The 25,145-nt window shown below is 41.6% G+C and overlaps 1 protein-coding gene across 1 annotated transcript in view; it reads left to right on the top strand.

Annotated features, from left to right (window-relative positions):
* The window catches only part of DOCK2 (dedicator of cytokinesis 2), a 417,962-nt gene that overhangs the window by 115,943 nt on the left and 276,874 nt on the right, over nt 1–25,145 (top strand). Inside the window, 2 exon segments of the mRNA XM_030327773.1 lie at nt 4,160–4,230; nt 6,018–6,124. Coding sequence (XP_030183633.1) covers nt 4,160–4,230; nt 6,018–6,124 — 178 coding nt within the window.

Here is a 25,145-nt window from a genome sequence, read left to right as displayed (position 1 = left end):
AATAAACGTAACAACATGGCAATATTATTTTATGTATAATAGTAGTATTAATGGGAGTGCAAATTATGCCAACAAAGTAACATAGTTCCCAAGAGGCCAGTGGGTCTAGAATGCCAAGCTGTTTCTGGTTTCCAGGCTTTAGAAACATGCAACAAATGGAGGTCTCCAGAGGATCTTATGGCTGAGCTGTTCTGCCTTCTGGGGGAGCTTGGTGGTTGCCCCTGCTGCACCCACCTGCTATTACTCCATTCATGTGTGTAAGAGCCATGTGAAGGGGAGAACTATGGACAGGAGCCCTGTGGCCAGTGCTGCAAACTTCCTGGGTCAGAGATGAGCTGCCCTCCTTGGAAAAGGAAACCACAGGCCTGCTGCTTCTCTGTGAGGCCGCCTGGACCAGATGGAAGTTTGATACTCTCCAGTTGAGTTGATAACACCCTCTGAGTCTCAGGGCGACAGCTACTTAGTTTGTTTTACTTTATTGCCAGCCCAGAGCTGAGAAGCTGGGAAGATTGGCTCCTTCTGAAACAGTCCTTGTTCCAGCCCTGTCCAACTTCTCCTTCCTAATAGCTGAAGTGTTTATGTGTGTCAGTGTAAACTTCTGGTGACTGCAATTCTACAGCATCACTTCAAAGCCCTGGAACAATATGCAGCCCTTGAAAGCCAATAACTTGCTGCCGGCACTGAGGTCTTGGCTTTCTCAACTTGCTGAGGGTTCTATTTCTGTTTCTGTCCTCTCACTTTGGTCTTAATTATGATGAGTACATATTATACTTTGTCCAGGTGCTGGGGAATGAGGGCAGGGGTTTGAGGGATGAAATAAGGTGAAATTCAGCACGTACACTTTTGGGGGCCTACTGTGTGCTGGAAATTGCAATAGGTACATGATATACGTTATTTCACGTCATTCCCTTTTATCCCACATGAAGATGCTGAGGCTCAGGGCATGAAGAAGTGGGCCTTGGTGCATGCAGGGGCTAGGTGGAGTGCTGGGGTTCCTGTCCAGGCCCCTGCGGGCCCAGAGCTCTGTGTTCTTTAGCCTAAGAGTGAATGGAAGGACAGTTTGCTAGGAGTGCTTGAACCAGCCTTTATCAGAGCATGCGCCTCAGCACAGGGCATCTCTTTAGAATTTAGACATTGTAAACAAGCTGCCCATGGTGGGGGGAGCGCAGCCTGCCCATGTGTTTGATTTGGCTAGCATGGTGTTAAAAGAGGTGAACCAGAACAACTTATTCTTTAGAGAGAATGTGGGTTCCACACACTTCATTACTTCCCACTGGCCCAGACTCATTCCATTTCACTTCTTTCTTTTGCTCTCCCAGCCCTTCAGGCATCTGTTTTTGCCATGTCTGCTTGGGGTTTCCTGACAAAAATGGCCTTGACCAACGAGCTTGGAATGTGCTAGACACTGTAACTGCCTGGAAGGATGTTATAGTGTGTCTTAGCATATTGCAATTCTGAAAAATTCTGAAATTAAAACAAAAAAGAAAGCTCACTGGTTTATTTTTGCCTAAACCAAAGTTTCCCCCAAATTATTTTATTGCAAGTCCTTTTTCCCCTCACAGAATACCCAACACCATCCTGTGGAACAAGAGTGTCCCAATAGAGCATCAGCTTTAGAATCTTGTTATCTCTTGTCATCTTGATTTGAAAGAATAAAAAATGAATTCCTAGACACAAGATCAAATAACTATAAAGAAAAAGTCTGACAAATCTGACAACATACACATTAAAGTTCTTCTGTGCAATGAAAGCTCTGATAAACAAAGCTGAAAGACAAGCAGCAAATAGGACAAGCAAAAGGAAATTCTTCCAATTTTTTTTTTACTGCAAAATGGCTAATTTTAGTGATACATAAAGAATTTCACGAACCAATAAGAAAATAAATCACCCCAAAGGGAAATGAGGAGAGGATATGAACAAGCAAGTTAGTAAAGACAGATGTTCAATAAATATACAAAAGGTGCCCAATGCACTAGAAACCAAAGATTTGTAAATTAGTTGCAAATTATACATCACATTGACAAAACTAAAAAGATTTGTATACCAGTGTTAGCATAGGGAAAGGAGTAAAAGGAAATTGGTTATCACTTCTTTCTAATGTAATATGACAATATTTCCTATATATAAAAATATATATGATATATTTATAATATATACATAAATATATAATATACAAACATATAAATAATATAATTTATACAATATATAATAAATATAGAATATATTTATTATATATTGTATAAATTATATTATTTATTTATAAATATATTTATTATATATTATATGTATTTATATAGAATATATTTATAATATATAAATACATATAATATATAATAAATATATTCTATATTTATTTATATATATACATTTTGATGCACTAATTCATCTTTGAGCAATCCCTCCTGTAGGGATTCTCACAGGTACACAATTGTATATACTAACTGTTTTCTTACTACATATTTTATAATAAAGAAAAACTGAAACTAGTGTGAACTCCATCAGTAGGGAAGGGGTTAGAGAAGGTACCATGTGCCCATAAGGGCATTGCTAACTAGTGGTTGGATATGAAGGGTGTGCAGTCTATGTGATAGCATGCAAAGATATCAGTGCTAGATGGCTCACTGCAAAAAACAAGGTGCAGAACTGTATAAATCAAACACACACACACACACACACACACACACACACGTGTGCGTGCACCTGTGCACATTCTTGCATAGAAAACAGTCAAGAAGGAAACTCACCACAGTGTTGACGGTGGCCCCTCTGGGGAATAAGGATTTGGGCTGAGATGGAGATGTGGGACTTCAGTGACACTCTTCACCTTAATACTTTACTTTATCCTGTGTGATGTTTTTGTACATTGCACTTATATTGCTGACTTTTGAAAATCATAAACAATGAGAACAAATGAAAGGATGAAGGCATAGAGAGAGACAATTGCTGTTTGAGTGAGGTGGGCACGTAGCTTAAGGCTTCTGAGGGGTGGCTATCCACGCAGCCTGCCTGAGTTTGAATCGTGGCTCTCCTACTTGCTAACTTTGTGACTTTTGGCTCTTTAATCTTGGTGCACCAGAGGTTCCTTATCTATGAAAATAGTATTTCTCCTGTAGGTCTGACATAAGGTTTAAGAAGATAGTCTGTCAGGTGTTCAGTGCCTGCCCCAGTCAAAGTTCTCCGAGAATGAATAGTCATAATTATTATTTATGTTAACTAAGAAACTCAGCTATATATGGTTAGAAGTAAGATTTTCTTTAAGAAAGGAATTTTCAGTATTTTTATTTTGGTCTGATCATTAGAGGGTGATACATGTTAACTATAGTACACTTAGAATATAAAGAAAAATAAAAAGAAAAGTTTAAAATGCATCCTTCCACTAGATTCTTCAGTGTTGTTTTCCAGCCATGTGACTTAAAACTCCTTCTGTAGAAACTGCAGTCTTCTCTGCTGCTTAGCAAAGGATGCTGCTATGTGGGGGACTGGGGGTGTGTCTCATACCTCTGGTGGCATCAGTTAACTTGCACCGAGGAAAGAAACAGGCAACAAGCAGTGCACAGCTAGTATGCTAACCCAGCTAGTGGACCAAAACATTCCCACCATTGTTCACAAATTGGCCATGGTGAGAAAATATGAATAACTTAGTCCAAGCTGTCCTTGCCACCAACAATACAATTCAAACACACTATCTTCCAATAATCATAGAAGTTACCACTTAACAGTCTCCAAAATAAGTATGCTGGCTCTCTGTTGGATGCCTCATGTATATTATTTTTAATTTTTCCAATCCTGCAAAATAGGTAGTTTTCCCTATTTTACAGATAAGGACATTGAGACATCAGAGAGGTTAAGTTTTGTCCACAACCACATGGTTACTAGGAGTAGAACCAGGATTTGACAGCAGATGTCTAACTTCAAAGTCTGTGATCATTGTATACATTACTTCCTCCTTGAAGATAGAAGAACTTGTGCCTTACTTTTGTAATCAAAGAAGTGCATGCTAATGTTTCAGTCTACATACAGTGTCTTGTATCTCTCTGTAGGAGTGCCCAGGATTCAGGGTCATTCTCTCTTGATCCCTCTCACGTTGTGAAGTACCCTCCTCACCATGTGGAGTTGTCGGATGTGGGCATCCCTTATGTTTATTTCACTTTCCACCTAGGTGGCAGCTTTGAAATACATCCCATCTGTCCTCCATGATGTGGAAACGGTCTTTGATGCGAAGTTACTCAGGTGAGAGCTCACCATGTGCTTTCCTGGGCTCTGATGGCAAGCCAGGGGTTCAGCGGGAATGGAGGAGTGCTTTTATGGGGGGGGTTCTAGATGGGCACTTGGAGCTGGGGTGGGGAGGACACATGGTGGGAATTTGGTATAGGGCCTCCACTGTGGGATTTTGACATTCTGGTTTTATTTTGCCAGACTTTGGTGAACACCAACATAAAATAAACTTCCTTCTTTGGTGACACAAATGATACAGCATGCAAACATATAGATTAAAGAACTGATAGTTGCTGTAAATGTCTTAATTTCATTTGGACTTGAAGGTTATTTGGGGGTCCCAGTCTATGCCCTCTATGCCAGATAGTTACAAATGGGGAGCAACCTTACAGGAATAATAGAGATAGGCTCCCGTTTGCTTTCTCCTTCTTTACCCCACTTGTCTCATGAGATGAACACATTAGTTTAGGGTGATCATGCTGTTAGGATAGAGGCATCTGAACCAGTATGTCCTTTCCTCTTTTTCCTAAATTCACCTAAGTTCTGAGATAACATATAGATGATTTTAAAAACTTTTTTTATTGAAATACTTTCAGATTTAGGAAAGAGTTGCAAAGATAGCATGCCCTTCACCGAACTTCTCTTAAAAAGTTCAAATTTTACGTGACTATGGCATATCCATCAACACTGAGGAATTACCATCGTTGTAATTCTATTCACTGCATCCCAGGCTTTATTTGGATCTCATTGGTTTTCTCACTAATGTCCTTTTTTTCTTTGTATCAAGATGTCTGCTGGCTTCTTCTCATCCTTCTGGTCTCAAATGAAATGTTATCTTCTCAGAGAAGCTACTTCTGAATATTGTAAATAAATTAAATTTCTCCCCCACCCCCTAGCCCATTACTCTGTGATGCAACTCCTATTTATTTTCTTCATTGCACGTATCCCTTTGTATTGATTTGTTTGCTTCTGTGTTGTAATGTCATCAGAATGTAAGCTCCATGCCGACTGGGACCAAGTTTGTTCCTACTCTATCCCCACTGTTCTGCACACTATCTGTCACACATTAAATAGATGCTTAACAAGTACTTGAAAGAATGAATGAGCACAATGAGATGATTTTGGAAAGCTGACAGGGGCTATAATTCTGTTTCAGCGGTGTCTTTGTGTTCACTCTATCTGGGAAGAACTATCTTCTTTTTCATGTCCTAAACTAGTTCTAACTCAACTTTTCATAGCTTTTTTTAAAAAATAAGGACCCTTCTGATCTTAAGACTTATAAAGCATTACTAACTATAAAACATTAGTAAATAAAATGTTATGGTAACAAAATCAGAACCTGGTTTTAAATCCTTGTTTTTCAGTGCCCCCCCCCCGCCCCCCCGCCGCCAGCTACACAATCTTAGGAAAGTTAGTTAACCTTTCTGAACCTTAGTTTTTCCACTTGTAGATTGGGATAAGTATTGTATCTATCTCAGAGAGTCATGAGGTTTAACTAGAATAATGGATGTAAAGTGCAAAGCATGTGTCTGATACACATAAGGGCTCAGGGTTACTGGTATCATTTTCAGGTTTTCGCATCTCTTTGGATGCTATTAGTAGTCAACACTAACACCAATGACATAAAAGCTTACTATGCATCTGATGCTTTGCCGGGAACTGTGGAGCCAAGGAAGCAAGATATATGTCGTTTTTGCCTCCACAGAGCTGGCAGTCTGGGAGTGGATTGTAAGTGCCAAGATGTGGGAAACATCTAACTCGATCTAACTTGTATTCTGCATTCCTATTTTTCCTGTCCTCAGCCAACTCCTATATGAGTTCTACACCTGCATCCCCCCTGTGAAACTCCAAAAGCAGAAAGTCCAGTCTATGAATGAGATAGTCCAGAGCAACCTCTTTAAAAAGCAAGGTGAGTGCAAAGCATCCTGGCTGGGTGAATGGTGCCATAAACCACATGCTCAACAGGCCAGAGAAACCTACCCAGTGACTCAAAGGTTTCTTCTCTAACAACTCCCTCAGTCTGAATAAATGCAAAAAGTAGGAAGTAGCTGACAACTTAGCCATCGGAATCTAAATTGATTTTAGGAAAGCTTAGGTTGCATTGTTTGCTCCTCCTGAGAGAGTTTAATGAGGTGGTAAATTTGGAGTCATATCTTTAGGTCATTCTGCCATGAGATTTTCCCCTACATGGTTTATACTTGTATGAATGTCTTCAACTTGAGAGGAAGTAGGTAAAGTTTCTTTTTTTGGTAGAAAGAACCTGTAACAGAGAAGTTTTCAAAGTTTCCAGAGTGTAAGAATAAACTAGAGAGCCAATGCGGATTCCTGTGACCCATCTCAGATTCTGATGGAGTAGAAATTAGAGGGGTTTTTGTTTTAGTTTTGCAAAATGTAAATTACCTTTGAATAGCTAATGTGTTTACATGGATCAAAATGCAAAGGTATGAAAAGGTACCACATGAAAAGAGTTCCTCCAGACCCTCTTCATAATCTCTCTGATCTCTTCTCCAAAGGCAACCAATGGTTCCAGTTTCTTATGTTTGCTTCCGGGGATACTCTATGTATAAGCGATCAGACACATTTATACTATACGTTCTTCCCTGATCTTTTATTATTATTATTACTCAAATAATAGTGTAATATGCAACTGTCCTGTACTTTGCCTTTCTTCACTTAATGGTATTTTCTCAAGAGCAGGGAATGACACTAGTTTTGGGCAGGAGCTTCTGCTCACCCCAAACTGATCTCTGGTAACCACCAGTCCTCTGACCAGTGCCCCACTGCTAAGAGCCTTGGGGTGCCCTGTTTTTTAAGGTCAGTGACCTAGAGGGCCACACCTCTGGATATGGCCAGGCAGGATTAGAAGTCAGTTCATCATTCACCTCATCTCCAGCAACATTTGACATTTCTGATATCAATCCTATCTGCGAGGATGAGAAAAAAAAGATTTTTGAGGGTCAGCACTGTTTTCTGTATGCTAAGGCCAACACTTCCCAATTTTTAATTCTTCTGTGTCCACACTGGTGTCAGTGATAAAATGAGAAGCAAACTGTGCAAGAAACAAGAGGTCTTAGAAGGCAGAGAATCTGTCCTCACCCAGCTGAAATTTATTCAGAGAGCTGGGCTTGAATACTTACGTAAATTGCCTAGTAATCACAGAAATATTCAGCAGCCACTTCACTGTAAATATTCTTTTCCCCCAATGCCTGGTTAACATAGTGCATCCAAAATTGCTCTCTGAATTCCTGTCCCTGGAGTTAAGGGTAGGAGAAGGGCATGGGAAGAAAAGCGTTCTTGTGATTTTATATTTGTGTCTGTGGTTTCCTGACCATTCAGACAGATGTGTGACAACAGATGAATGCAACAAATATATGGTTTGTTTGTACAAGGTGTTTTGTGGCAAGGTGATTAGAAACTAATCCTGGTAAGTCTTCTTGCATCTGTTGTGTACTGGGTTTTTTAAGTGGACATTCTGTGGTTTTCATGTTCTGACTTCCACATCAGACTGAATTGCCCTCACTCTGAAAGCTTTGAAATATGCCTGCCCCTTTCTGCCCTGGCAGTTTCTTCCTGGATTTTGGGGGGGAGGGGGGGCGTCACTGTGGAGACTGTAGAGATGAATTGAGTCCCACCCTAGGGACCAGGATGACTTCAGGTACGTATGGTGCTGCACTGCACAGGCAGCAGAGAGTGGGGCTATTTGGCTTCCCCTCATTGTTCAGAGCTGCCGTCATTGCAGGGGCCCGGCTTAGCATCAAGGCCAGATGGAGTGCCAGCACCGTCCTGGATTGGGCATGTGGTGTCGACTCCAGGCTGGTGGAAGTCGGAGTAACTCCTATACTGGAGTCACATCTCCCGGGCTGGTGGTGGCCCCCAAGAGTCAGCATAATCACAGGCTGGACAGTTGCTACCCACCAGTCCTGCTGTGTCTCTGAGTTTCAGATTCGGTAAAAACCCTCTGATTAATATTAACAGACAGAAGGCCAGCCCCAGCACTGTACACAGTTGGAAAAGAAATGCAAAGTTCTTCCCTTTAAACAGTTACAGAGACCAGAAATAGTGGACAGAGAACTCTTTGGAGACATCTTTCAAAGGGGAGGCAATGTGTAATTAGTCTATCCATCACTGGTTCACATGTGAAAGCAGTATGCACAGCTTAAAGGTAACTCCTCTCCCACTATTGATTTGCTAAGTGAACCCTCTTCCCAAAATAACCCCAAAGGGAAACATCAGTTTATGCCTCTTCTTAAGTGCTCAGGTTCCAAATTAATACAATCTGAATTCATACGTGCTTGCTGGGTCTCATTGGCTCTTGGGTATCTCCTTTATACCCTTAAATAAGGTGAGTTTGATTCCTTGGCCAAGTTTGAGCTGAAATGAAATCCCTCCTGTTGTTCTCCCTGTGAAGTGTCCTGTGCCTCAGGGATGTGATTTGCTTTGAGCCTGCACTCATTTAACTGCCAGATGTGCAAATTGCCTGGAGTATTGTCGGTGACATTAGCTTGTACTCACAGCCTTAAACATGTGTATTGACATCAAGCAGAGGGGCCAGAAGGCTTTTAAGCACTTTCTGAAATGTTGGCAGACTATCCTATTGGCCTATCTTCAGGAGGATCCTACGGAGAGGGGGGAGAGACAAGGTTTACTGGTTAAGGGCACTGTTCTTGTATATCACTAGGCCTGGGTTGAATTCCTAGTTCATTTTCTTATTAGCTCTGTGATTATGGGCAATTTACTTAACCTCTCAGATCCTTAGTAAGCTCATCTGTGAAATGGAAAAGTAATAACCATGTCTATGTTAGAAGGCTACCATGTGGCTAATGAAGTGAATAATGCATTTAAAGTACCTATCACAGCAGTGTCCTATACTAAGTGATAGCTGTTATTATGGGTGTTGTGGTTATTATTCCTGCTGCCCCTTCCATTTTCCTAGCTTCTGTTCTGACTTCCCAATTCCTTGCAATAAGAGGGTCCCTTCAAATGTGAGAGTTGCATGGAAGCCAAGCTTCCTTCCTTCCCTGGAAGCTACATGTATATCCTCAACCTCTGAGAAACACAGAACTTATTCAATAAAAAGGCCTTGGCCTATGTGTGCTTCCTATTCTGATTTTGAATGTTTTTTTTTTTTCCAATCTTAATTTCATTTCCCTTTATTTTTGCGAAAGGCCTGTGCTATGTATGCTACAAGAAATACAGGTCAGAGTGAGATGTTTGTGCTTTCTCGTTTTATTGTTTGTCTTGCTGTAGACCTCAACATAGTTACACAGTCTGGAACACTTGACAGCCATCTTTTATGATGGTTTGTTCTGTAGGACTCTTTTAACACACACACACACACACACACACACACACACACGTGCGAGCACACACACACCCTTTCCCCCCTTTTTTCTTTCATGGAAGCAATTAATCTCAACTTCTCCTAGACCTATTATCTTGAGTAAATTACTTAATAATTACTTAATCCTGTAAATCTCAATTTCTTCATCTGAAAAGTGGGAATAACCACAGAACGGGTATCATTGGGTTATTGTGTGGACTCAATGGCATAATATGGCCTTTTAGCCCGGGGTGTGAGGGAGTTAAGAGTCTCAAGCAGCCAAGGTCGCACAGGGAGTGGCCCACCCAGTGTGAATGATTTCAGGGTTCAGTGAGAGGAGACTAAGAAATCTGTGGAGACTAATTTGCTATCTTCTCTAAGTCAAGCTCAGACTTGCCCGCTGGTGGTGATGGGAGAAAGGAATAGATATGCCCTGAGAAAGCTCTGGGGGGAGTCTGCGAGAAAAGCAAACCTTATGTGCCTTTGGAACAGATTTGTCCCTATGAGAACCTAATCTCTAAGTAATGTGTCTTTTTAGTCTGATGCTAATCAGATGAACCATCTGGTTCAGTGTAAACTGCTTTAGGATCCACATTGCTCGCTTTTCTCAACTTCCAAAACAAACAGAGGAGGAGGAGAGGGAGAGACAGAGACAGAGATAGAGAAACAGAGAGAGACAGGGACCAAAAGAGAGAGAGACAGAAAGAAAAAAACAAAAGGACAGAGAGAGACAAAGAGAAACCAAGAGAGAGAGACAGACAGAAAGTGAGACAGAAGGGAATAAAGAGACAGAAAGGGACAGAGAGAGACAGAGACAAGAGACACAGTGCTGACAGAGATCTGGAAATTCTTCTGGTGTTTATTTTCAGCTAGTAGGTTTTTCTTTGGAAACTTTATTGAAGAGCTCTTCTGTGAGTACAAAGCATCCAGTTTTTTCTTTTATCAGGATGTAATTTCCTTCTTTCCCCTTCCTCTTATCTGTTGCCCACAATACCCACAGCTCCCCATGGGGGGTGGGGGCACAGGTGGCCGTGCCCAGTGCCATGGGGTTTATCTTTGCGAATCAGCACATCCCTGCAGCACTGGCCTGGGAGCAGAGGAGAGTCCTCTTGCTCTACAGTTATTACTGTGCTTGGTGAACTTATGTAACATCTCTGAACCTCCAGGATTCCACATCTGAAGAATGTGAGTAAGACTGTTGCCATGAGAATACAGACTTTTGATTCAGGTAATTCTTGTTTCTGGTCCTGGCCTGGTCGCTTACTAGCCGTGTTCCTTTGAACAAGTAACCTCTCTGAACCTTGGTTTCTTACCTACAAAAATGGGATAACATATGTAAAACTACCCAGCAGAGTACTTTACATACTTGCTGTGTACTTAAAAGTATCTATTGTATCTATTGCATAACAGTAATAGCCACAAGAATAATAATGCCATCAATAGCATTTTAGAGCGAGACTTATATTTATTACATGCTAGCTATGCATTAAGTGTTATAAAGGACATAAACATGTATTAAATTCTCACAACAACCTAATATCATAGGTATTATTATTCCCATGTTATAGATGGGGAAACCAAGGCCTGGAATATCAAGTAACTTTTATCCCAATGAGACCAAATATTACACAGTATATTAGGGTATTCATGTATCGGGCTATGTGATGCCACAGTAGGAAATACATCCCTAGATCTCAGTGGTTTAGCAATGTAAAGGTTTATTTCTCTCTTTTGTAAAATCTGATGGGGGGCCCTGCACCTTTTGTCCCTTCTGAGGCTATTCTAGCTGGTACCATGGCCTCCATGTCAGCCTGAAAGTGACACCCACCAAGTGCATCCACAGTCCTTTGGCCAGAACCCATCACAAGTTCCTAACCTAGCTGCAAGGGAATCTGGAAGTGATGGGATACACATGGAATATTTGATGAGTGCTGTCTCTGCCATTCACAGGTAGTAAGTATTAGAGTTAGATTCAGGGCACAAGTCATTTGAATAACAAAACACATCTTCTTTCTACTATATGGTGCTTTATTCTCAGAATGAATAAAAAGGAGAAGACTGCCTATTTTCTTGTTGAAAGCGCTTTCTTTTTCATATTAGGAGACATGCCTCACTGTTCCTCCTGAGGTATTTTTTTTCTTGTATCCTCCACTCCTTATCCCTGTTTCAAATGCTGGGCAACTCTCTGACGGCTGTGTATAGGGACCCTTGCCTGGATGGGAAATGGAACTCTTGATGCTGTAACTTTTGCTATAACTTTTCAGAGCAGAGCTGAAGCAAACAGTAGTGTTAGGAGGCCACCTGGAGCTTGGAATGTCCACATCAGGCTGGGCTCTGAGACCATTCAGAAGGAAAAGGCAGTAAGAGAATAAGTCCTATTCCTCCAGGACATGAGCTCGTCTTGTGGAGGGCTTCTTGTCTCTCCTGGCATTGCACACTATTGTACACAGCCTTCCATACTTCTATTCTTTGCAAATATTATCTAGGATGAGTTCTTCTGCCTCCCCAGCGCCTTCCCCTACCCCCAACCACTAACCAGCAGCTGCTACTCATCCCCTTAAGACCCAAACCAAATGTCCGGTCTTCAGTAAGTAGGCATGTCACCTCTGCCCCATTCAGCACTTACTCAGTCTCTAGTGTAGGTTGAGCCTGGGAGGTAGTGGGGACACAACAGTCGCAAGTTTGCAAATTTCTGCATCAAGTTCAGTGTGCAAAGATGATACAGCTTCTAGTTTTTGTTTGTTTTTAATCTAATCTTTTTGAGTTTTCACTTCACATTGTACTGTGGCAATTTAAAGTTTTCATTTAGTGGTACCTTGTGGCTTCAGATGTAACCAGTCTTTCAGTTTCAAAATAGTCCCCTCCCTCTTTCCAAAGTTGCATCTGGAACTGTGTCCCAGGGACCAAATTAGGAAAGGGAAGAAAGACTTTGCTTTTGGCCTTCTCCACAACTTATCTAAAATGGTTCTCCTTGGGACTTTGGCTCAAGAGAGGTTGTTGGGACACACATGTCTTGTGGCTGCAGGTCTCAACCTCAAGCAGAGAGGGCGCTAGCCTTCCCCTCTGTCACACCTTCCTTTCTGAGGAAGCCTTCCCCAACTCTTTCCCCAGGGGCTATAAAAGTGGGGTGGCTGCCAGGGTACCTGACCAATAGGGGAAGATGTGATGGTAGAGAGTTCAGTATGATCAGAGTATTATCCTGGGTTTACAAAGGGGATAAAACAAGGCACAGACCCTCTGTGAGGGTGATTTCTCAAACCTTAGGTGCACCTGCGGAGTTCATTAAAATTGCAGAATCCTGGACCCTATGCCAAAGATTGTGACTCTGAAGATGGAGTGAGGGAGTGAGTGATGTGCATGGTATCAGTCCTCCAAGGAGATTCTGATAGAGGTAGCCCTCCAGCTGATGCCTCTGGATTTGGAAACACAACTCCAGGAGCCTGAGTGAGGGAAAGGAAAGCAGTGCAGGTCATGAGAAGTGGCTCCCACAGTGCATAGTGCAGACTTCCATTGTGATACTTGACATCCTGTAGTCTTGTTTGTCTGTTTTTGGGGCTGTCTGTGCTGACGGAGTGGGCTGCTTATGGATAAGGGCTATGATTTATTTCTTTATATGCCTACTCTCCTTAGAGTTCCATTGATACCAGCTTTCAGAAACTGGTCTTTGGACCTTGGCAGTCATACGATTAAATGGCCAGAGTTGCTTACAAAGAGGGAAAGGAAAGAAAGGACTTTACTTGTACAGAACTGGAGGCATCACAACACTTGAGTCATAATATACCTCATCATTGGTCCACACAGGGGTCTGCTTTTGTTTATTTGCATATTCATTTAGTTATTGTTAACAATAAATGAAACATTCATACACTCACTACCCAAAACAAAAACTAGAAACTTAACAATCAGTGGCATGTAACTGTGTGGCTCTGTCTTTCTTTACCAAAGGTGACCACATTCTAGAATCTTCTTTAATCATTTCTCTGCTTTCCTTTTTATGCAGTTTTATTGCATCTCTATATATCTAGTGCTTTGGTTATTTTATCTTTCTGAAAAGGGTATTGAAACATGAGTAAATTGGTGGAAGGGGGGACACTTACTTTATTTTCACTTAATATTTTACTAAGATTCATCCATATTACATGTTGCTGGAGTTCCTTGTTTTGACAACTATGGAGGGCTTCATTGTGAATAAACTATGGAATTTTAAGCACTTGGACTGTTTCAGTATTTCTCTATGGTAAGCATTGCTACTAAGAATATTTTTGTACATGCTTCTTGTTGCAAATATCCAAGAGTCTCTTTGGGGTATACAACTACTAGAAGATTTGCCTGGTCATAAGGGACCTGAATACCTGACTTCAAGAGATGGTGCTAAACTGTTTTCCAAAGGTGGTTGCATCAGTTTACGTTCCCATCAGTGATGCATAAGGGATCCTGTGGATCCACAGTCGCTTCAACACTGGGTATTGTCCCACTTCTCAAGTTTTACCAAAGACATAGGTGTGAGGTTAAGTCTTCACTGTCTTGAGTTGCATTTCCTTGATCACCAGTGATGATGAAAATCTTTTCTTATGTTTCTTTGCCACTTGTGTTTCATGCCTGTGATAGGTCTGTCCAATTCTTTTGTTCATTTTTCTGTTGGGTTGATTGCATTTCTCTTATTGATTTGCAGGATTTTATGTATTCTTCATATGCATCTTTCGTTGATCTTATGTATTAAGGATATCTCCTCTCATTTATATACTTATAACCTACCTTTTCATTTGCTTAAGAGCATTTTTTCTAACAGAAGTTCTTACTTTTAATATCAATTTATTGATCATTTTAATAGTCAAATCTTATTATGCCTTGTTTAAGAAATCTTTCCCAACCCCAAGGCTAAAAGATTTTCATTTATATTTTTACTAAGAATTTTATCATTTTATTTTTGATACGCAAGTTTGTAATCAATCAACAGAATTTATGTTTTATATATGGTGTGAGGTAGGAGTCTGATTTAATCTTTTTTTATTTTTTTTTTCCCATTTGACCATACATTGTTCCCAGTTTCAAGTGTGGGACAGTTTATTTTCTCCATGCCAGTGTCATTTTCTATTTCCAGGACATTATTCTTCCCCAGAGATTTGAGGGTAAGGAGGGTTGCTGGAGCCTGAATTCAGTCCCTGGTACACAGTGTACAATTCCTCTGTGCTATTACTAGTCAAGGGTGGAAAGATCAGAAGGGTCAGGCCTCTCCTTCCACAAGCAAGTCCCAAATTTAGGCTCCTCTGTTGTGTTGGCTTCCTGTGTTATTGGCAAGACATAGCACTTCTCCAGGCTTGGACCTTCTCAGTTATGAAAGAAATGAGATGGTTCCTTCGAATGATCATTTTTCTTATAGCAAGAAATGACTGGGCCCGTAGGGTGGTTTCTTTATGTATCTGATAAAAAGAGCACTGAACGAAGGGTAAAGAGACCTGAATAATAGAAACAACAATAATATCAACAGTAGCAACTGCAGTTGACATTTACTGAGTGCTTGTTATGCACCAGGCTCTGTGCTGCACACTAATGTACATTATCTCACTTACTGTATGGTTGTGTGGTCTTGGGCAAGTCACATAACCTCTGTAGATCAACTATACAATCATAGATTGAACAATAATGAGATTTCTAGAGATCTACCAATATGAAAACCTGTGATTTAAAAAATCATTCTTTGATTCACAATGATAATATTGCTGAATCTTTTGACCATCATTTAGTGCCTAAAAACCTCCGCTCCCACATATTGCCCCCAACACTTTAAAATAGCCTGCCTGAGCTGGGAGCAAGGAATGAGGCCATTTTATACAAAGTCAAACAGATGAAGGAAACTGCATGATGCCCTCAAGGCCCCACAGCCAAGCTCAGAACCTTGGAAAAGGTAAAAGGATTTACGTACTGGAGCCAATTTATTTTCTTCAAGAAAGAGCTGTTGAGTTTTGAGGACCTAAGTTTTTTTTCTCATCAGAGCATTTGGAGACATCAAAGCTCTTCAAATAGGGGTTTGTCCCTCCCACCTACAGTGTTACAAAGCTACATCCAGTTCCAAAATGTCCCTTCTACACTTGGAGATCAGAGAAGAGGCTGTCCTTCACATCTCTTTCCTTTTCAATGTGACTGATTGCAGAATTCAGTCTTGGGAAGAAACCTTCAGATCTAGAATCAGAGAAGACGGTGATTTAATAAGCTGCAGAATAAATCCAAGAGAGATTTGGTAAAGTGTCCTTTTTTTTTTTTTGGTCTGAGGTTAAAAAAAAAAATTGGCATACAATCAAAGAAAAGAATCCCTCTTGAACCTCCCAAAATACTTAGAATAGTAGCTTTTAATGACATTATGAAGTATGGTTTAATTGGGGGGAATCCCAGATTACCTCTTTAATGACAATCCAAATCAACTCTTCAGCAATTAAAAAAAAAAGTACCTCATTAAAACTAGAGAACTGCAGGATCAGGCTGTTTCTGTGCCTTTCAGTCCATGATCCATGGGATTCTTTCCCAGTTTGGGAGTGATTCTTTATATGTGGAAACATACACAATGAGAAAGCTTATGTAAATCTTTACACATTTATATGTTGACTCCAAAATTGTTTTGTTTGTTTTCATTGTGAGATTACAGTTGTAGATGGTTTAAATTATAGTGAGTCAGGATTTTAGGACATTCTGAGGCTTTTAGGAGGACTTAAGTTTGATTTTGCTGATTCCTCCCCCTGCCCCCACCAAAATTTTCCTAGAATAGAAGGAAGTTTCCTTAAGACCACAATACAGCTGAATTGAAAACCAGCTGCAGATTGATTTCAATTCAAATTATATTTATTGAGAATCTAAAAACGTAGCCAGCACTATGCTATGGGGAGTATGAAAGAAATATAGTAATAAATAATTTTATGGCCACCATTTGTTTAACCATTATTTAGTACCAGATGCTATGCTAAGTTTTTTCACACATATTCTCATTTCATTATCATGACCTCCCTGTACAGGGTAGGTATTAATATCCTCATTTTACAGGTAAGGAAACTGATAGTTAGGTTGAGAAACCTTCCAGCAGCCACAGACCAATAGCATGAGAGGGCCAGGATACCAGGTGGAGTCTGATTCCCAGTACACGCTCCAAATTGCTGTGCAGTGTTTGAACAGAAGGGTTTCTGCCCACACCCCCGGGGAGCTTACAGTTGAGAGAGAAAAGATTTACCCCAGAGGTATTCCAACTTGAGCCTACACATGAAGGTAAATAGAAATGAAGGTGCAGAGTGATAGCTATTATGCTGTTTGATAAGATAACCTTATCAATATGTTTTTTAATAATGTAATCTTACTTATATATATTTTTAATAACAGATTTTTTTCTTGCCTTTGAAACATGTGAGAACTTTCTTCATTTTGGAAAGAAATGTGATTCCTTCTATTTTCTCCTAAAGCATGGTACCATTTGGTTAATCATTCATTTCCCCACCTTTGACAGAGACAAGTATACAGAGAAATCTTTCTCTGCTACTAAGAAAACAGAGTGAGAATGATCAATTACAACTCAGCTCATGGTGAAGAGGCAACAGGGAGTGGTGAGGACCGAGAGGGGGCGTCCATGCCTTGGGTATACAGGAGGGCTGTGAATCAGTGCCAAGGAATCATTGCCACGTCATTACGTGGGCCCACTGCTACCTGATCTTCCCCTCTTTGGAGGGAAGTTCTACAAACGTGTTTTTATATGGAACCTGCTGATAGATTTTTTAAAACAATATGCGGGCCAAGTAAAACCTATGCATGGACCCAGGACAGCAAGCCTCTGGGGTAAATTTATGATTTATGGGCTTAAAATGATTTATAGGGTTTGAATAAGTTTATTACAAATTTATAGTATTACTTACAAATAATGCTGTAAGTATGATTATTACCAGAATTCAGTGAGAACAGTGCTTTTGGAATGACAGGTTTATGGAGGAGGAAGGGTATCAGCCAAACATCAGAGAATAATGAGTGCGCTACAGCCCCTTTCTGGAGAACTGCCTCTGGGGCAACCTTGTAGTGTCAGAGGTGGAACCCTGTCTCTCCAAAGACCCTGACTTTCAAGCCTCAGAACTCAGCGTTCATCTTTGCCTGACAAAGTCCCTTGCAAATGGGGGCCTCTGACCACATCATCAGCTTCATTGGGCATATTCCTGGGAATGCTGGTCCAGGATTGGGAAAGATGACATTTATTATTTATAGAAATTAGTATTATCAAAATACTGTGTTTTTGTAGAACATTTGGAAATCTATAAAAGCATCTATGAGCTCCTAATTTAGAGATAAACATTGTTTATTCTTCCCATCTTTCATGTCATGTATTTTATATAATTGAGATAATGTTTTACCAAGTTTGTAATCTGCTTCTTTCACTGAGAATTGTTTGGGATATTTTCCCATGTCATTTTTATGGACTTCATAGGGCTCTATCGTATAGGTGAGCTACAACTGATTTCATTATTTTCCTATTTAGGGACATTTGGGTTCATTTAATTTAGTGCTAGAAAAACTTGTTGGAATTCATAACCTTGATAGACAAATCTTTGTCCTCTGTGCTCATTATTTCTTCACTGTTGGACACAAATCTTGCTCAACTTTCCCAGGGCTTATCAAGGATTTTGAGTGTCCCTTCTTCTTCCCCTACACATGCATGCACATGCATGTACACCCACCCACCCACACACACACACACACACACACACACACTGTCACACAGGATTGTGCTTCCTCCATATAGGATAAACTCAGCAGAAAGCAGACCATGTTGTCCTCTGCAAAAAGCTGGAGTGGTATGATCCAATTTGGGAAGGACATGTTTTTACAACTCCACACTGTCATCCTTGATGGTAGGGGGTGTGTCTGTGTGTGGATATTCTCTGCAGTACCAGGCACTTAAATGCAAACCACCTCAAGAGCCCTCATTAGCCCCAGGCAGCCAAAGTGGATATTTGAGTGTGATACCCTCCAGGCTGGGGCGACTGCCCAAGTGGAACCAGACACCAGAGCAAAGAGGGAAGCCAATTACTCAAAGGCAAACAAGGCTCTAATTATGGCTTCAGCTAAAGAGGGTACAATTATTTGAGGAAAGACATCCCATTTTTGAGGCACAGCACAGGACAATCGTTCAGAGCAAGGGCTTGGATCTACTCTTGACTTTGTTGCCTTTACCAGGACACGTCACCTCTAGGAGCATCTGACTACTGACCTGCCAAATGGGAACAGCATAGGATGCTCACCTCATTGGTTTATTGTGAGCCTCACATGCAATAGGGCCTGTGAGAGGTGTAATGGGGTCTGGTACTTAGTAAGGGCTCATAAATGGAGCATCACCATCATCACCAGTGACTATTTTTAGTATTACTGTTATTTGTAATCATCTGATAGTGGAACAGAATGTGAAACCAGAGCTGGCTGGGTTCTCAGCCTCACAGTTTCCTATTTATTCTAAGTTAGAAGTCAATGGACCCCTAAGTTTTATTTCATTTGTCTCTCAGATGAAGGGTTTGGGGTCATGTCAGGTCTCTCACTCTGACGTTTGTGGGCCTACATGAGCTGAGAGCTGTGTATCACTCTCTTTGTGGAGCCTCTTGTCAACCCTACCTCATAGGTGCTATTATTATCTCTTTTTTCTGCATAGACTGGGAGCTGGGATTCAACTCCAGGCTCCTGAATTCCATACTTCCCTTAATTGTATGCATGTCCCCAGCATACATATCTGTTGCTGCACTTAAGGCTTCTGAATCTCTGAGATGGTGATGAAACCCAGGACTGTGCTCATACTTTTACTCAATCCCTCCAGAACAATAGATACGGAAGTCCGGAAGGAAACTCTTGTCAGGCTCTGGGGACAGCTCCTGACACCTCAGCTCTGTTTAACATTAACGAAACTGATAAATACTTGTTCTCCTTGCCTGGTGGGGTGTTTTGAGAGTGACCTAAAGGATTGTATATGCATGTGTGTGTTAAAGTATTGAGCACACAGGAGGCAGATCAAATGTCTGAGCTAGAAGGGACATTAGCAACCAGCTGTACAGAAGTGGTCAAATTTAGCAATTCAGAGAAGATCTGAAGAAGAAGGCTCACCCTTAAATGGATAGCAAGTCAGCTCACTTCCCCTGCTTCTACAAGAGTAGCACTCTCTCACTTGCCTGCCCACCCTCTCCCTCCCTCCCTCTCTCCCCCCTCCCCCTCTCTCTACACAGTTTAGATCTAAAGAAATCTCTGAAAAATTGATCTGGTTCTGATGATGGTTGTTGATAGTGGAGGGAGACTGTGTGTGTGTGTGGGGGGGAGCATGGGGTATATGAGAACTCTGTTCCTTCATTCAGTTTTGCTGTGAACTTAAAACTGCTCTAAAAATGTCTATTTAATTTTTTTAATGTTTATTCATTTTTTGAGAGAAAGAGAGACAGAGCACAAGCAGGGGAGAGGCAGAGAGAGAGAGAGAGAGAGAGAGAGAGAGAGACAGAATATGAAGCAGGCTCCAGGCTCCGAGTTGTCAGCACAGAGCCCAATGTGGGGCTTGAACCCACAAACTGTGAGATCATGACCTGAGCCAAAGTCAGACGCTTAACCAACTGAGCCACCCAGGTGCCCCTAAAATGTGTCTATTTTAAAAATGTTAAACACCAAGTAAGCATATACACACCAACAGAAATTGAGCTGTCCCTCCTGCCATCCAGTCTGCAGAGGAAGGGGAAAGGCCCTCAAAGATTGGCTGGCTCCCATGAGGCCAGTTAGCTGCCCACACACAAATTGTTACTGGAAGTGTGACTCAAGTGTGGTAGGGGCCTCTTTCTTTCTGGTTCAAGGGCACATGCTAGTGCCTTAGGGAGCTGGCAGGGGAACTTATTTCACCACTCCCGTCCATGGTAGGCCAGTGGTTGGCGAATATGTCTGCTGTTGCTGGCTCTCAGGGATCACGGTCCCTGCAGCAACCGCCTGTGAGCCAGCGGTGGTGATGATTTCCCAGGGCTGCCTTGGGAGGAACTCACAAGGTGATTAGGTGGTTGTTCAGACCCACACTGTGCCTACCCCGCAGCCCACCAGCCCCCAGCTCTGCAGGTCTGTCCATCTCACTGCCTGTCTCCTCTGTCCTTGCCAGGCCTCTCATCCTGCCTGTACATGTTCCCTGTGCAGCCTCTTCCTTAAATCTGCTGCCTTCCCCCCTGCCCTGGAGCAAAATCTTACCCATTGCCCCTTGGCCTCTTCTTAATTTGCATCAGCCATTAGCTGATTCTGAGTGAGGCCCTCTTCTGCCCATCCCCTCTGGTTCCAGAATGTAGGGTAAGGATGGTAATTGACTACAGGCTTCATAGAGAGAGGGTAGGCTGTAGGAATTTATCCCATGAAACTTGCCCTGCCAGAGAGAGTTACAGAGAGAGTTACAAGAGAGTTACAAGAGAGTTACAGAGAGAGTTTTCTTTCTGGGTCATCTAAGAAGCACCTGGGTCACCTTGCCATGGCGAGCATTATTATTATTATTTTTTTTTTTCAGACACAGCACAGTCTAGTTTCACTTGAAGGAAGCATATTTCCCCTACTAATTTGGCTTTGGCCTTGATACTTTTGGATTAGCTGACCCTGCCACTATTGTGTGAGGAAGCTTGCAGCTCTTTCCCACCCAGCTTAAGCCTATTTTGCCCTCAGAGTTGCCACTCTACTCTGGCTACAAGTGGCTCTGTGACCCAGGAAGGACAGAGCCAATTCTGATTAGATTGTAAATTTTAAGCATCCTTCCCCTCCATAATGAAAGTATGTTTTTTGTATGTATGTATGTATGTATGTATTTATTTATTTAAAGTTTATTTATTTTGAGAGAGAACACAAGCAGGGGATTAACAGAGAGGAAGAGAGAGAGAGAGAGAGAGAGAGAAAGAATAGTAGGCAGGCTCCCCACTGTCAGCTCAGAGCCCAGTGTGGGGCTCGATCCCACAAACCATGAGATCATGACCTGAGCCAAAATCAAGAGTCAGACGTTTAACTGACTGAGCCACCCAGGCAACCCTGTATTTTTGTTTTTTTACAAAATTTGTGTTGGGTTCTTCTAACATACCTCCCCTGAGTGAACTCTTTGCAGGCTCCTCAAGATGATGGGGAAATTGTTAAGTTCTCCTCGTGTGAGAATGAGCTAAGAGAAGTTGGCACTTACTATAGTAGCTCTGGGCCTCTTACGCCAGCTTCTGGCCACACGGGGCACTCCTCCCAATTCACATTTGTTTCATCAAAAATAAAATACATGCAGTGAGAATCCTTATATTATGGATCTGGGGAGGCTCTTATTCTTTTGACACTTCTCCGAGGTATTAGGAAATATTTGCACCTTCTTGAGTTCAGGTAAAGAGTGTTTTCCTGTATTCTAAATAATTGGCACTGAGTAGATCCTCAATGTATGTTTATAGTATGAAGGAACAATTATCTTAATTTAAGGAAGGTAACATAGTCTGGTGGAGAAAATACTGTATTAAAAATTGGAAGATTTGAACTCTAGTCCAGTAAACCTACTAACAAGCTGTGTGGCATTGGACAAACCACCTAACCTCTCTGGGCTCTGTTCCTCATGTGTATCGTCAGAGAGTTGGATCTAGAAGAGTGTGTCCATCTGTGTCAGTAAAGCTGCATTGCCAGAACGGCACAGAAAAAGAGGCAGCAACTTCAAGTACAATTAAAACTGCTTGAAAAGCATTTTGTTATCCTGAGGTTTTGAGGGCACTAGGGTCAGCCTGACATGAAAGACACCAAAGAACTCACTGTGTTCAGATGTATGCTGAGCAGTGCGTTGTTCACACAGGCCTTAGCTGAATCCACAGTGTGTCATTAAGAGGTTTGTCAGGGGTGAGTCTGTGCTTCCTGGTGTGGGGGACGTGGGACTCCATCCGTCTTCTGAGCACTTGGAGAGGGAATAGCAGTGAGGACAACAGAACCCCACTTGCAGGCAGATTTTTCTCTTTATACAAATATTTCTGTGGGTCTCAAGAAATTCATTTTCATCAGACTTGCCCCTCCCTGCCAATGTCCCAGATTTGCCATAACTTACATGTGCCGTGAGATGCTTTCTTTGGTCTGGTATGGTTTACAGGGATTCTGGGCTTCCTTTTGGTTGAAGCTGCAGGTTTTAAAATCTACAGCCCAGGTAGCAAGAGGTTCACTGTAGCGCTCTGCTGTCTGTTCAACACTCATGCTGAGAAATCAAGAGGTCCCAGTCACCTTTCAGGAAAATTTGTGGTGTTTCAGGGGCATACAGTGAGTTGCAAACCTTGGTGGATAGTGGAGCCAATCTGTGAATAGCAGAATGGCTTGTACTGTGGGTTCAGTAGGAAAAGGAGAACATAATTCTCTGAGCACAATATGTGTTGCTCCCTCGTCCTAGTTCATCAGGAGATCTCAGCCACACGCATCAAGAGACCTCAGGATTTGAGGAGTAGAGCAGGAGAGATGGCTGTTTTGTGCGTCTGACGCCCGGCTCCTTCCATGTGGCTAGGCTTTTTGCTCCCCTGCCCTACCTTTCTCCCTCTCTTGCCAACGCAGGGGAAAACACTGAGTAGCCCTCCATAGCTTCTGTTCCCTAGTTGGTCCTGGAAAAGGGGGACATCCTCAGAATGCACGGCTGCATGGTTGTAGATCTGCAGCTGTTCCTTTCTATGCCCGAGGGTCAGAAGCCGGGATACAGAGCGAGAAAGAGTACTGCCATGGAGCAAATTCAGTTCATGCCACAACCACTCAGCTGCGTTCCAGTTCCGCCCTGTCTGTTCTTGCCTGGGGGAGACCGTCCACCCTGGTGGCTCTGTGCCATTGCGAGGTCCGCAACCCCCAACCTTAATCTGCAGTCCAAGTCTTTGCTTTCACCTGAAGACCCGTATCTTTAACTGCCTCCCTGGCATCTCAAATTCCATACAGGATAGATGAAGAGAGGCATTTAGAATAGGGTTTTCAATTCAATAAATGTTTCGCTACTGATTCGCTACTATAAACAAAACGTTGGGAAGCCATTTAGAAAATACAAACTTGGCAAAAACGTGGTGATGTCCTCAAGGAGCTTGCCTTTATTTGCAAAATGAGGCACTCTTCATTGAAATGCAGGATGAATATGCCGTTGTAGAGATATGAGCACAGTGCCATGGGACTTCAGAGGAGAGAGCTAGATGATTCCGTCTTTCTTGTTTACAACATCTAAAAATTTATTTAAGAAAACAAAACAAAAGGAGAGCTTCAGAGCTGTGAATATTTAGTCTTTCTCAGTATATTAAACTATATTTTGGTAATCCCTGACTTTTTTTTTTTTCAGAACTTTTTCTCCCAAATTTTTTTTCATGGCTTTCTTGATTTTGGCCCCAAATGTATGAAAAAGGTTTCTTGTATGATCTCTTTACCAAAGACTTACTTAATTCTAGAAAGACACTATGGGGTTTATTCATTTTGTTTCATAATCTCTGAGTTGTATCCGTCTATGATTTTGGAAAAGTCATATCACTTCTTTGGTTCTGTTTCTTTATAAAATGGGGATAATAATAGGGTTGATATGAATATTAAATGAAGTTGTGCTTAGCACAGTCTTTGGGTGTACAAATGCTCCATAAGTGGTCGCTTAAAATTAATATAAGTATAATTATTATTTTCATAAAATTTTCACTCATAATTATTGTATTCATTTTCATTATTATCAGTTCAGAGGTGAAGCCAACATAGAGCATTAAAAATAAAATGTTGGTTAAATTGTCTTTTTTAGAATATTAAGACAGAGGGAAAAAACTGTGCTACTATAGTTCTGATAATAGTGACTTTTTGTAATTTCTTATATAAACCTTATAAGTGAGGTTGTTGTCATTCTTTTACAAATACAGAAACTTGGGGCGCCTGGGTGGCGCAGTTGGTTAAGCGTCTGACTTCAGCCAGGTCACGATCTCGCGGTCCGTGAGTTCGAGCCCCGCGTCAGGCTCTGGGCTGATGGCTCAGAGCCTGGAGCCTGTTTCCGGTTCTGTGTCTCCCTCTCTCTCTGCCCCTCCCCCATTCGTGCTCTGTCTCTCTCTGTCCCAAAAATAAATAAACGTTGAAAAAAAATTTAAAAAAACAAATACAGAAACTTGTTTAACTATACCAGACCTTGCAGATGAGCAAGCTTATAGTTACTTACTGGTTTTTAACTGATCCCCCCCCCCCCATCAACCTACTTTTCTCATAGGAAGGGGGAAACTGATCATTTGAATCAGGATCCTCTATTACTCACCTGGCATAAACTACCACTTGACCCAGGCAAGTGATCAGGTGATGGTATATAAGATGGATTTGTTTTTTATTTTATTATTATTGTTTTATTATTATTTAAATATGAAATTTATTGTCAAATTGGTTTCCATACAACACCCAGTGCTCATCCCAATAGGTGCCCTCCTTAATACCCCTCACCCACCCTCCCCTCCCTCCCACCCCCCATCAACCCTCAGTTTGTTCTCAGTTTTTAAGAGTCTCTCATGTTTTGGCTCCCTCCCTCTCTAACCTTTTTTTTTCTTTCCCCTCCCCCATGGTCTTCTGGTAAGTTTCTCAGGATCCACATAAGAGTGAAAACATATGGTATCTGTCTTTCTCT

Source organism: Lynx canadensis, chromosome A1 (genome assembly GCF_007474595.2).
Source record: "Lynx canadensis isolate LIC74 chromosome A1, mLynCan4.pri.v2, whole genome shotgun sequence".
In the NCBI taxonomy this organism is placed as follows: Eukaryota; Metazoa; Chordata; class Mammalia; order Carnivora; family Felidae; genus Lynx; species Lynx canadensis.
This window is presented reverse-complemented; position numbering and strand designations above follow the sequence as displayed.